The 13,536-nt window shown below is 42.0% G+C and overlaps 1 protein-coding gene across 3 annotated transcripts in view; it reads left to right on the top strand.

Annotated features, from left to right (window-relative positions):
• GTF2I (general transcription factor IIi) overlaps positions 1–13,536 on the top strand; it is a 71,752-nt gene that overhangs the window by 17,550 nt on the left and 40,666 nt on the right. For all 3 annotated transcript variants that reach the window (XM_074160840.1, XM_074160841.1, XM_074160842.1), the window contains exons 4-9: positions 5,743–5,877; positions 6,275–6,458; positions 6,654–6,682; positions 7,858–7,906; positions 8,590–8,630; positions 10,026–10,103. In XM_074160840.1, coding sequence (XP_074016941.1) covers positions 5,743–5,877; positions 6,275–6,458; positions 6,654–6,682; positions 7,858–7,906; positions 8,590–8,630; positions 10,026–10,103 — 516 coding nt within the window. The remainder of the gene's footprint in view (positions 1–5,742; positions 5,878–6,274; positions 6,459–6,653; positions 6,683–7,857; positions 7,907–8,589; positions 8,631–10,025; positions 10,104–13,536) is intronic.

Here is a 13,536-nt window from a genome sequence, read left to right as displayed (position 1 = left end):
CCTCTTGTGCATCTCCTTTATTGTTCTTCTGCAGCTCCCTAGGTAAGATGGTCTTCTGTATTTGTGGCCAGGGCTCTGTACGATTGTAAAACCTTCACACTGAGTTAGTTCTGGGGTCCCCATCTCCCCAGGAGGCTACAGAGATGTCTGGAGTGCCCCGACTGCTAAAGCTCATGGGGTGTCTTTGTTTATTTCATCGTAGAATCATAGAATGGTTTATGTTGGAAGGGACCTTGAAGATCATCCAGTGCCACCCCCTGCCCTGGGCAGGGACACCTCCCACCAGACCAGGTTGCTCAAAGTCCCGTCCAACCTGGCCTTGAACCCCTCCAGGGATGGGGCAGCCACAGCTTCTCTGGGCAACCTGGGCCAGGCTCTCACCACCCTCAGAGTGAAAAATTTCTTCTTGGTGTCTAATCTAAATCTCCCCTCTTCCAGTTTGAAGCCATTACTCCTCGTCCTGTCACTACGTGCCCTTGTAAAAAGTCCCTCCCCATCTCTCCTGTAGGCCCCCTTCAGATACTGGAAAGCTGATATAAGGTCTTCCTGGAGCCTTCTCTTCTCCAGGCTGAACACCCCCAACTGTCTCGGCCTGTCCTCACAGCAGAGGGGCTCCAGCCCTCGGAGCATCTTCATGGCCTCCTCTGGACCGGCTCTAACAGCTCGATGTCCTTCTTGTGTTGAGGACACCAGAGCTGGACACAGGACTCCAGGTGGGATCTCACCAGAGCAGAGCAGAGGGGCAGAATCACCTTCCTAATAAATAAAACCATGAAGCTTCAGATGTTCCTGCTGGAAAGCTCGGACAGTTTGCTGCGTACATTGTGATTGCCTCCAGCACTCAGGGCTTCTGCTTTCCCAGTCTCTTGAAGTATTTACATTTCAATCTCTTTATTGGAAGCACTAGTTCATATTTAGCATCTGTTTCTGCCCCACCCATAGTTTTTGAGGGAGTTTTTCTATTGTGGTTGTAACTGCCTGATAAATGAACTGAACAGTGTTCATTCTTGGAGTCCCCGAGAGCTTTTTTTTGATTTAAGTTTCAATCACTTTCTATTCTCTATTTGCAGAATGTAGCTATGAGTTAAAGCATCTGCCGTTAAAGACTTGATCAGTTTATTCCTAATAAATCATGTGCTTAGGGATTAGTTTAAAGATAACGCTTCTAGCGCTCACCAAACAGTTGCAGTTACAAGTAATAACAATAAAATCCAAAGCGATCAGCCCTGTCTTTCTTAATGAGAGCTGCTTGGTTTTTTGCCATTGCTGTTGCCATTTGAGCTCACTTAAATGGCTCAACCTACAGTCCCCTTCTGCCTAACCTTTTGAAATGCAAATAATGTCATTTTTGAGCTGTCCCGAGCTGCATATTTCTCACATATTAGTATGTGTGTTCATTAGCTGAACTCCGCATTAATAGCCTAGTTCTTTGTGAAAGACTAATTCTATCTTTTAGCTTTACCTTGTGGCCTGCTGTACTCTTCTCTTCTACTGCTGTTCCCCTTCCCTTCTTTTTCCCCCAACTTCCCAGGCTGGTAAAAGGGCTTTACCTGAAGCGGGTGATGGTCAGCCCTGCATCGCTGATGGTCTCCTTTGCAGCCCTTTCTCATGATATTAGGGGTGAATGAATCTGTTTTTCTTAAGTTTTACATTACTGGCAGTTTCCCTTGTTTTACAAGTCAGTTCACCCCTTTTCCCAAGTTCTCAAAACGAAAAGAAAAATGCATTTTCAAAACTTCTGTTACGTACATAGACGCGAGTTACTTTCAAAGAGTTTTATGAGATCCCTTTCTGCCTCCCTTCCTCAGGGCTGCTTCCTTTGCTCCCATCGTCTGCCCCTCTGGCCCCGTGGATGCGGCAGGAGCAGACTCTTCCAGGTCGTGTCCAATCTGGATGCCTTTTCTTCCCAGCACCTTTGGCTTTAGCCATGCCCTCCCTAGCTCACAGTTCCATGCTATTTTTCTGGGTTTATTTCAGATTTGGGTAACTGGCCTCTTTTGCAGCCTTATTAGAGCTAGTTTGCTTGGCTTTGTTGTCAGAAGGCTCTGCCTGGCCAGTTCAGGGCTATGAAGGTGACAGCTGGTTTAAAAAACTTGCTCAGAAAGTTCAGACCACCCATCTCATTCCCTCGGAGTCACAAACAAACAGAAAATTACTGTAGGTAGCCCATCTTTTTGAAATTCCTTGGCTCCTAAGTTCTGCCTCAGGTCATTTGCTTTTCTTGTGGTTTAAGTGATCCTTTGATAATCATAGAATGATTTTCCTTTAATTTGAGGTTTCGGTTTCCTGAACTGTAAAAGTGGATGGCCTTAAAAAGCCCACAGATGAACTGGGTGGATGCATTATAAAACAAAGCAAAACGCTTTTAGCCACACACACATTTACTTTCCCTCTTTCATTGCTCATAGTTATTTTCAGAGAGTAATTTTCCTTAAGCACAAATGATAAAATGTATGTCACAAAATTAATTGTTACCCTGAAGTTACCTCTCGGTGTCTGCGCAGGGGTGACATTCATACTCTTATAATCACTTCTTGGCTGCTTTTACGTGGGGGATTAAAAACCACCTGATTAAAAACCTTCTGATGTTGTAAGATGCCCTATGTACCATGGGACTGACGGCTCTTTTGATAGAGGAGTGTTGAGCTCCATCAGCTGCAGATCCTGAATCCTGCCTGCGTTTCACTGCAGTTGTTTGTGTAGCATCGCATCTCCAGGCCACATTTTGGAGGAAATTTGGGTTAAGCAAATCGTTTCTCTGCTAAAGCTTGTTTTTTTGCTTATTCTTTGGTGAGATGTGGCCAGCGCTGGTTTTGTCACTTGTCTCGGCACATCCCAGCAGGCGTGCTCTGCTCCGCAGGAGAAACGCAGCTTTCCCCTCACCTCTGAGTCGGGGCCTTGGAAGACAGACCCTTTTTATGGTCTATTTTCTCCTGCTGCATTCATTCCATGCTTCAGTGCACCTTCGGAAAAAGCGTTGTGTAACAGTGCTGAGCCACAGCTCTTCATCGGTTCGTTAAGCGTAACAGCGTCTGTGTAAGGCTGGAAGGTGGAGAGTCTGGTCAGGGTGTAGCTGTCTAATTGCTGCCGTGCAACAAGAAAAAATTGCCAAATTAAAATTGGGTGGTTTCAAGTATTCCATTTTTTGTTCCATCACAAAAATTTCTGTAAGAGGTGTTTGTTTCTTTTTTCTTTTTTCTTTTTTCTTTTTTCTTTTTTCTTTTTTCTTTTTTCTTTTTTCTTTTTTCTTTTTTCTTTTTTCTTTTTTCTTTTTTTCTTTTTTTCTTTTTTTCTTTTTTCTTTTTTCTTTTTTCTTTTTTCTTTTTAAGCAGTCTATTCGTTTCATAGTATATTCGTTTTATAAGGATGCTGACAGCTGGGAGATTCCTTTTCCATCCAAGTGGCAGGTTGGGCTGTCAAACCCAGTCTCATCAGGGCAGGTAAGAGGGAAGGTCGTTCTGAGTAATGAGAACACCTGGATAGCACAAAAGGATAAGAGACACTCACCTGTATATGGACTTTCAGTTCAAAATGAGGATTGTTAGCAGTTGGGTCATTCTGCTGAAGCTGGAATAGGTTTTGCAGAGTAACTGGACTGATCCTGCAGTATGGTCCCAGCTGTGGGGAATGCAATTCTTTTGCCATATCACCACCCTTCTTGAACCATTCTTCACCCTCTTACCCTTCTGTAAATACAACCCCCTATCCCTCTTCCCCTCCAAGTCTTGTTGCATGTCCCAGGCATCCCTTTTCCCAGGCATAGCCTAAATCCTGTTTGGTGTAATTGTAATTGTGGTGAGAGTTTTGACGGAGCCTGGGAGTTGTGCCACCTCCAACAACTGCTGCCCGGAGGAGATGAACAGCTGCTGGGTTTGATCGGTTGTGCCGAGCCCTTATAAATCTTACCGTCTTCGAGACTTGATCTTGTTTGTCTTGACTTGATTGAAATTGGTCAACAAACGTGGGAGAGAGATTGAGGCAGATGCATAATGTGAGCTCAAGAAAATGGATAAAAATCATGTAATAAAACACAACGATGAGGGTTTCTCCTAGTTAAGGAGGAGAATTTCTATGTCTTTTTGTCTGCTTTTCATTTTAATGGGAAATGAGCGGTGTCGTCATCCTATTTTTGTTTTGCTTATTATTTTTAGAAAGTGTGGGTACGCTTTTGAGAAGCTACTGGCAGTGAAGGCGTTTGCAGTGAATCAGTCTCTTGTGTGGGAAGAAAACCACCCAAAAAGTAACATTGCATGTAGCTATAAATGGGAATTCTCCCATTTCTCCCTCTTCTCCCCAAGTCTGCAGGCAAACCTTATCAGCTGTCATTAACTAAGTCCCTGTGTTACGGGTAAATAATAATATTCCATTTTTGCATTATTTTTGTTACGGGAGGCCCTGTCATATTGCAGAGAAAGCCAAAGTTTGGGGCCTGAAGAGCTGGATGTCGTGTGGAAATGGGTTTCCAGGGCACAAGGCATGGGATCTGTAGAGGAAGGAAGAGGTTCTCTTTGAAATGAAGATACGAGGTTTTAAGACGATAAATGCATTTTTAGTAAAAGTATTGCTTCTTCAGCTCATTTCACAACCCATTTGTAATCAGTTGTTCAAACTGATGTTTGTTTTCTTGTATTAGCCCGGAATTATGATGCCAGCGGTACTGGTAATGCAAATCACAGCGTTTCAGACTTACTGCTGTGCTTGCTCGGGGTGAAGATATGAGACAGCTTCAGCACTGATCTTTCCCTTGCACACAGGAACACAGGTCTCCCTTGCTTTTTTCTTCCATATCCAGAATATCTCTGGTGTTTTCCCCTATTTTTGCTGGGCGATTCTCAGTAAATCTTTGCAAGAACTGAACGATACAGAGGGAAAGCTGCCACCTGCAACCATCACTTCCATTTGCTTGTTAATATTGAAGGCGTTGTTATTCCCTCCCTCCTTTTGCGATGGCTTTTGCTCAGAGACTAGAAGGCAGCGTGGGGCTGGAATCTTCTCTGCTCTGCGTGAGGATGGCTCGTTTGCAACTCCTCCTATTCGTCGATGAGAGATGTGCGTTTAAAATGTGCTTTGAAAGACAAAGGAGCTGTCGTGCCAAAAGTCAGATCCCTTCTGTAAAAAGTTCAGCTAAGCACAAAAGCATAAACAAAAGAGGATATAAGTAACTGCTGCGAAAGGCATCACACACAGCACTAGGGAGCTACGGCACCCTCCACGCAAGCGTTTTCTCTCTTCCCCGGTGACTCTCTTGCTCCTTCTTTTCTTGGCAGTTTTGCATTTTATTTCTACTGTATTATCCTCTCCTGAGATGAGTACTGTTTTCTACCGCTTCATGCCAAAAAAAGCTTGTTTGGATGTGTCTCTTAATTCCTTATTCTGACACTTTAGAGGGTGAGATTTACAAAGGTTGTCAGGGGGATATAATGATTTTGGCATAAATTTAAATTTACTCATTGCCCGTGTACGTAGACAAGTGCGTTTGCTTCTAAGGCAAATAAGCTCTTACAATTTTCTGACAGGAATCCCTCCGTCTATAGTCTAAACTGGTACTTGGTACTTGGACTGGTCTAAAGCTCTTTAGGTCTGGTCTTTGGTCTAAAGGTCTAGAGCAAATAAGCTCTTACGATTTTCTGACAGGAATCCTTCCGTCTATAGTCTAAACTGGTACTTGGTACTGGACTTGGTACTGGGGGTTTCAATAACTTACTATTTTATTTTTGTCTTATTTTTATAAATAACTGTCAGGCGTTACAGAAGAGGAGAGGGCTGCAGAGCTGCAGAAAACAAAGACTGTCCCCCCTGTAAATAGACTGACAGTGGATGCTGTGGAACTGGAAGCTCTCAGGAAGTCTGTGGAGGACTTTTTCTGCTTTTGCTACGGTGGGTGCTTTAATGTCATCAAAATAGCTGTTCTGGATTTTTAAATTTTTATTCCAGTTGGAAGGAAAGTACTGCATGATGTTAGCCTTCCAGCTGTACTGCTGTTAAGGTGGTAAGTTTAACTTTTTCAGTAGCCAGTTCTAAAACATACACGTATATTGGATGCGTTTTGTGGGACGTGATTTGAGATGATTGCACACCCGGTTCGGTTTTCTTTCAAGAAAGCCTCTGCTTCTCCGTGGGTTCCGGTGCATGTTGGAACCCTGTGAGCAGGACTTGGTTTCCTGCTCCTTGCTTTCTCTCCAGTCCTCTCCACAGGTTTCACTGGGGACTCAGCCTTTTGCAAACTTGCACACTCTTCACCTCATAACTATCTCCTATTTTTTTTTTCCCCTAGGAAAAGCTTTAGGAAAGTCAACGGTGGTACCTGTGCCATACGAGAAGATTCAGAGGGACCAGTGTGCGGTGGTGGTGCAGGGTCTGCCCGAGGGGCTTGCATTTAAACACCCGGCAAATTACGATGTTTCCACCCTGAAATGGATTTTGGAAAACAAGTCAAGGATCTCATTTATCATCAAAAGGTTATTTGCTCTCTCTTGCGCTGGTCTGTCCGCTTTGGTTTTGCACTTAAATTAAGCCCAATTAATTTTAATTTCTAAATGCATTGCAGCCTGTTTCTCCTAAACAGGAGTGCGCTCTCTTTAATGTTACGTGACCAAGTAAGCAATGATGTCTCTGCTAAAGCTGTGGGTTTTTCTTTCCGTGTTTCCACACAGGCCTTTCCTAGAGCCAAAGAAACACCTAGGTAAGTTGCTGCTTACTCAGACTAAACAGAAACAGGTTAGAATTTTAGATTAGATAGCAATACAGGTACGAGATTGGGTCATGTGGATAAAGTGGTGAACTTTGCAGAAATTCCTAGACTGTGAGTTGCCTTATTTCTGGAACCGTAATCTCTTCCTTCGTGCGTTCTGCCAGGAGCAACTAATTAGAGATAAAATTTGTTCTATTGTGTTCTTCATCCTTTTACTGAATTTCAATTTAATGTGAATTGGATGGTATCCTAGGGACAGGAGAAGTGAACTGATGAAGGACCGTGCGTTGCATTTCTAGAAGATGCCAAGACTTTGCAGTGCTCTGTGTTCCAGTACATAGCCAAGTTTGGCATTTATATCTCATGTTAAAAATTGATTTAATCTGCTGAAGTGGTTAGGTGTTGCGGTTCCTGTGAAAGCCTCTATATATTACAAAACCTGAGCTAGAATGAGTTTTTTAAACTCTGCAAATACTCGCTTCTAGCTAGAAGAAACCCCTTCTCCTGTTCCTTTAATGGGATCATGATGCTTTACTTGCATAATTCGTGTGTGTGAGGATTTGTTTTATGAAGGGGGTGAAGCAATCTCTATAAGAACGTAGTCAAAAAAGAAAAGTTTCACTTTCTCAGGTGAAACAGCCAGAAGTTGATGCTGGATTAGTAAAATCAGAAATATGTTGCCTGTGCCCAGTAAGAAGACAAGAAAGTGGGAAATTGTAGAAATTCTGGTAATAATATATTTCTATTGAAAAAGCAAGGCAGGTTTTCAGTGTGGTAAATGACATTTGGAAAACATAATTTTTTGTGTCTAGCTGTAATTTAGGACTAAGCTGAATCTCTATAAAACTATCCGTTTTCTTTTAGCAGAGTTTAGGTGAAAGATTGTTTACCTTTGTTTGCCAAGATTTCCACTTGGCATCATGAAAGAGAGCAGTGAAAAGGAAGCTGATGGGCACATTTGAAGTAATTTTATATTGGTGTTGCTTTATAGATTAATAAAGCAGTTTAACGAGATTTGTCCCTCGTATCTGTGAATACAGAAAATAGGCACATATGCTGGTAAAATGTGAACAGGTTTTTGCTTCATGAAATCAATGTTACGTTTTCAATTTGTATTTAAGGTAAATGGAGTACAGGAAACTCAAAGATTGTCTTTTAACTTTCAGGAGCTCATATGACAGATCCTTCACATTCAATTATACCTCCAGGTGGAAGGTGAATTTAAAATAATGTAGTTTTTTTTTTTTTTTGTATCAACTGTGTATTTTCATATAGTTTATCTTTCTCTTAATGTGCTTTTTCTGCCCAGCTGACCTTTGGATAACTTTTGCTTGCCTGGGATTATAAAAAGCATGAAGCTGAATTTTCTCTTTCCTTTGATCGTTATTTGTGGGGAAACTGTTCCGAATTAAACAGATGGCAAAGTTTCCCCTCAGTTTAATTAGCCCAGTGAGTGTTCTTAATGCGCAGTCTGTCAGTCAGGGATAAGTTTGCCGTGTTTTATGATACGGCAGCGATGGGGAACAGATGTAACATTGCTTCCTTCCCCCTCCTCAATTAAAAAATTAAAATAAATCTTTTTTTTTTGTTAGTAAATGGAGAGATTATATCTGGAGTAAATAAAAAAAGTGGTTAATGTGAAAACAGGGAGCAAAATGGCAAGTGTTTGTGTGCTTCTGAGTTGGCTTCTCATTAAATGGTAAACATGCTTTGAATATTGTCTGTGTCCCAAAAATGTAGGGATAGGAGATTCCCGGCAATTCCCTTGAGATAAATCAGATAAAATAAGATGAAGGGGCTTTTACTTTTGTGTTCCTGGGGCGTTGGTTTTACTAGACAGTAAGTATTTGGTTTTTATAATACCACATAATATGTGCTTGATTTCTTTATTTTTATAGTTGTCCTATTCAAGTGAAAACGGAACCAAGTGAAGATTCTGGTATGTACAAAATTTTGCCCTTGTTTGCTAAAAAAACCCCACCCCAATCAGTTTCTGTTCAGAAGGCTGAATTTAAGCAAAGATAGGAAGCTCCAAGAAAAAAGTGGCAAAAAGACATCCTTTGTGGGAGAGAAAAACTTTTCTTTCCTTAAAACTGGCCACTTTTCAGTTGACGTTTTTATCAAGTATTTAACTGTAACCAAATATTTCCATTTCTAGGAGGAGGAGATTTGTATAATTTTCCAGACTAACATAATTTGTCTTTGTAAATAGTTTTAAGTGGGGAAGACAAAAATCCTCTGTTTTTTATTTTGTTCTAATTCAAGATCACTTTATCCCTAATGGAGAGAGAAAAGCTTGGTTTATTTGTTAATATTACTAAAACGTTGAAAATGACAGAATGTCCATTTTTGAGCTAAGGGGGAAATAAATAAGAAAATTTATTATTAATTGTTAAAAAAATGAGTAAGCGTTCCTAAGTTCCGCTGCAGGAAGGAGAGGATGCTGCAAGGCACTGGGATCTGCAGCTGAGCAGCGCTTAAGCGTCTGCTTTGAGGAAAAGCAGGAATAATCCCATTAAAGGCAGTGAGCCGGCAGGTGGGCTTGGAGATAAGCTGGTGACTTTCCCTTTTGTTGGGTTGGGCTACACTGCTCAGCGTTTTGTAGAAGAATTAAATTTTTACATTTAGGCCAGTTTTTTTTTATGCTTCCCAACTACAAACTTGTGGTTTGGGAACCCTTCCTGGGTAATGTTTAGCTTGAACTTGAGCTTTTTGTCAAGTCAATCCCCGACTCTTTCCAGTGCTGCTTTCTAGGCATTTTAAGTAATTCTCCCTTTGTCAAAATGTTCTGAAAACACTTTAGGGAATGCTGTAAAGGCTTATGGAGGGCATAGTTCACCTGGACGAAGCCAAGAGTAGCTGAGGACCTTTGGTGCTGCTCCACCAACAGCACGGTCTGATGCAGACTGACCTGAGCTTGGCTCTACAGAGGAGTGAGCAGCAGGGGGTCTAGAAGTGCTTTCAGCACAGCAAGTGATAAAATATATTATTATTATTTTTTGGGGGGCTGTGGAAGTGGGCAAAAAGGAAGGAGACCATTCTTTTTAATTCTTCAGATCCGAGATAGCGTTTCCAAGGCTGCCTGGTTTGTGGGAAAGCATTTAATCCCGAATCCCTTCTGACAGTGACCAAACATAAGAAACCAGCAGGTCACTTCGTTACCGTTGTTTTAGCTCAGCAATTCTTTAGTGTGTCAGCACCTTTTTTTTCCCCTTTTTTTTAAAAAATAGAGACTAGCTAGGATCTCGTGGGTGTTTTATTTGTTTGCCTGATTGTTTTTTTTAAATCTGGTTATTATTAGTTTCGATAATTGATTCCTTTGTTGCTTCTACAGGAATTTCTTTGGAAATGACAACAGGAACAGTGAAGGAGGAATCAGATGATCCTGACTACTATCAGTATAATATTCCAGGTAATGACACTAACTTTCATATTTCATAAAAGGGTTGATTGCTTAAATGTTGCTCTCTGCCTCTCTTTTTACTTATTCTTGGTCATTAAGGGTGCAATGACTTAGCTGTGTTAGGATACAACATCTCCATGCTGGCTACCCTTTAAGCTATTCCGAAGAATACCAAAAGAGCTGAAGTACAGCTTCAGCATAGCCCCCCACCATGGGGCTCCAGGAAAGCTGGGGAGGGACTGCTGATCAGGGAGTGGAGTGATAGGATGAGGGGTAATGGTTTTAAACTGGAAGAGCAGAGATTTAGATGAGATCTCAGGAAGAAATTCTTTGCTGTGAGGGTGGTGAGACCCTGGCCCAGGTTGCCCAGAGAAGCTGTGGCTGCCCCATCCCTGGAGGGGTTCAAGGCCAGGCTGGATGGGGCTTTGAGCAACCTGGTCTGGTGGGAGGTGTCCCTGCTCAGGGCAGGGGGGTCAGACTGGATGATCTTTAAGGTCCCTTCCAACTCTACCCATTCTATGAGGTTCAGGAGGCAAATAGGGGTTTGTGTGTGCATGGTGATGCTGCACAGATAAGCGGAACTTGGAAAAGTAGAGTTGTCATTAAGTGTGTTCCTGGGGGATGACACAAGTCTGCCCAAGCATTACCTTGGTAGAGACATGGTGTAGGAAAATGGCTGGGGTCCTAGTTCTAAAAATACCCTACAGCAAAAAATAGGCTTAATGATTTATGAGAAGAAACAACGAAGCTGTTAGAGAACAGCAATCTGCTTGGGGCTTCCTCGAGAAAACTATTTACTCATGAAATTTCACAGTTATTGTTTTTCTCTGAGTGTTTGCTTCCTCTCACAAATCTGTAACACTGACCAAAGTGCTGTGTGTCTTGGTGGGACATGAAATTCTCCTGTTAATCAAATGGAGGGGAAATTATACCTGTAGGTGGATGCCTTTTTTTTATCTCTTATTATCTTGTGGTAGGTTGCAATATTTGGATGTTAATACTGAATTGCTAAACTGGGAAATGTTTTAGCAGTACACACTAAGAAGTTTGGGAAATAGGGACTGTGGCCATCAAAAACTTGATGTGAAAGTTTTGACAGAGTATTAGGGGCAATTTTCCATCACTGGGCACTAGCAGTATGGCAGTGGATGGTTTTTTCCAGTATCCTGGACAAATGTGAAGGTCACTGCAGTGTTAAATGCTTTGGGTGATACCGAAGACAACCTGTTCTGGAAGAAAGGTCTAGATTTTGTTGACTAAATGAGGAAAAGGACTGAAGGCAGATCTGCAAGACTAAATAATGCATATTGGGCATGCCAGCTATCGCAGTTAGTATTCCTGCATATACCTTATCTATAAGTAGCAGTTGTTATGGCTCTTACGAAAAGAGACATTAGTTAAAATGCTGTTTCTTAGTTTAGTGGTTGAAATGTGGCTTAAGTCCTTGAAACGTGGTGTGTACTTAGATTCAGCTTATTACTGTGCTGTGGGAATAGATCTCATCACTACCTAAAGGTGGGCGTCAAGAGGATGGGGCCAGACTCTTTTTGGTGGTGCCCGGTGACAGGACAAGGGGCAATGGGCACAAACTGGAACATGGGAAATTCCACCTGAACATGAGGAAAAAATTCTTTCCTGTGAGGGTGGCAGAGCCCTGGAAGAGGCTGCCCAGAGAGGGTGTGGAGTCTCCTTCTCTGGAGATATTCAAACCCACCTGGATGCAGGTTCCTGTCCAATCTGCTCTGGGTCACCCTGCTCTGGCAGGGGGTTGGACTGGATGGTCTCCAAAGGTCCCTTCCAACCTCTGTCAAGACTTCATAATATAAAAAAAAAAATAATAATGCTCAAGTTTCATAAAATAATCTGCGTGGGTCACTTTAAAAAAATCTTATGGGTTTACTACATGTACTGTATTTTTTATTGACATTAAATCTAAGGAGATTGAATTTTCTGTGCTTATCCCAGGGGCTGTAAGCCTAGTAAGTGTATCTTTTTAGCTAAAGAAATCTTTCTTCAAGTTTGAATGTGTCAAAGACTTCCCATTTTTCCTTTTTTATTTGTGTCACAGCATATATTTGGCATGAAGATAATGCAATATAGAGGCTATTGCAGAATATGTAGCTAAACCAGTCCTGTTAGGATCTCTGAATTAAGGAATAAACATGAAAATATGTGCTTATAATAGGATATTTGCTGATAATGGGATGCATGCTTCTGTGTGTCACTGTGTTACGAATTATAATAATTGCATGTTCTGAAGAGTTCTTAGGAAATGACACTCCCGTCTGGCTGCGTACACTGAATACGCTTATTTAAATAAAAGCAAATCTATTCCATGGAGATGTTTTCCAGCATGCCCAGGGAAGCTGTGTTCTGCTCCCCCTCGCCCATGGTGGTGGCAGGTCCCCGTGCTGGGATGAGACTTCCCTCCTGTGTGTCCTGGAGCAGCACCCGCGGTCCCGGCATCTCCCACGATCCTCTTCCTCTCCCGGCTCTCTCCCATCTCTGGACCACGGTCTTGGCTCTGCCAGTACCACGCTCTCTGGAGCCACGTTCTCAACCAAATGGGGGAGCTCCTCCGAGTTAAACAGACAAATAGGAAAAAAACCCCAAACACGCTCCCCCTCCCCAGCAAAGAAAAAGTGGCAGGAGCAGATGAAAGCAGCACTTAGTGATTGAAATGCCTGGAAAACGAAGAACCTTGTAGAGGTTCCTCACTTGGAATCCCGCTAATTTAAAATGCCTTTGAAAATCTGAGCAATCAAATTAAGCAGAAATATCTCACGCTACCATTGTTGTAGCCACCTAATAATTGTGATTTTCTTTAATCCCTAAATGCTCATTCTTTTGATTAGTATTTGATACTGTCTCTGTGCTTTCAGTTGACTGAAATACCTATGAGGTCTGAATGTGACCACAGTCTTTTCTGTATTTCTTGCTTACTATGTGTATGAAATAAGAGTTTAAAATATTTCACTTGCCTTATTAGTTAACAGTAGCTTCTCTGTTGTGAAGCTGTTGATATTAATTGCTGATACACTTACAAACCTGACTCTTAAACAGCCATAATTTTGGGGGAGTTATACCATAATTTCAGGGGAGTTATATCATCCTCTGCAGATCGCTTTTGCAAATGAACGCAGAAATTATGCAATTTACACAGAACAATTAGTTCAAATCCTTCAGTCCCAGTTACTCCGAGTATTCCTACACTCCTGCGTGCCTCACATAGGCTGGTTTTCTCTACCTTTGCTATTTCTGTGGTGTAGAACCACCTCCTGCTCGGTGTGAAGCCGTTCGGGCTGGGAGCAGTTCACTCTTTCGGCGTAACTGCAGGAGCACCAGAGCCTTAAGCAGTAGGATTTTAGGGGTGTTAATTTAATCTTTTAAGTGTCGTTTGTGCTCTGCTTTCTGCAACAGCCTTTTTAAAGCAGTCCGGATG

The sequence above is a fragment of the Numenius arquata genome, chromosome 18 (assembly GCF_964106895.1).
Source record: "Numenius arquata chromosome 18, bNumArq3.hap1.1, whole genome shotgun sequence".
Classification (NCBI taxonomy): domain Eukaryota; kingdom Metazoa; phylum Chordata; class Aves; order Charadriiformes; family Scolopacidae; genus Numenius; species Numenius arquata.
The sequence above is the reverse complement of the archived record's forward strand: the minus strand, read 5'-3'. Positions and strand labels throughout refer to the sequence as shown.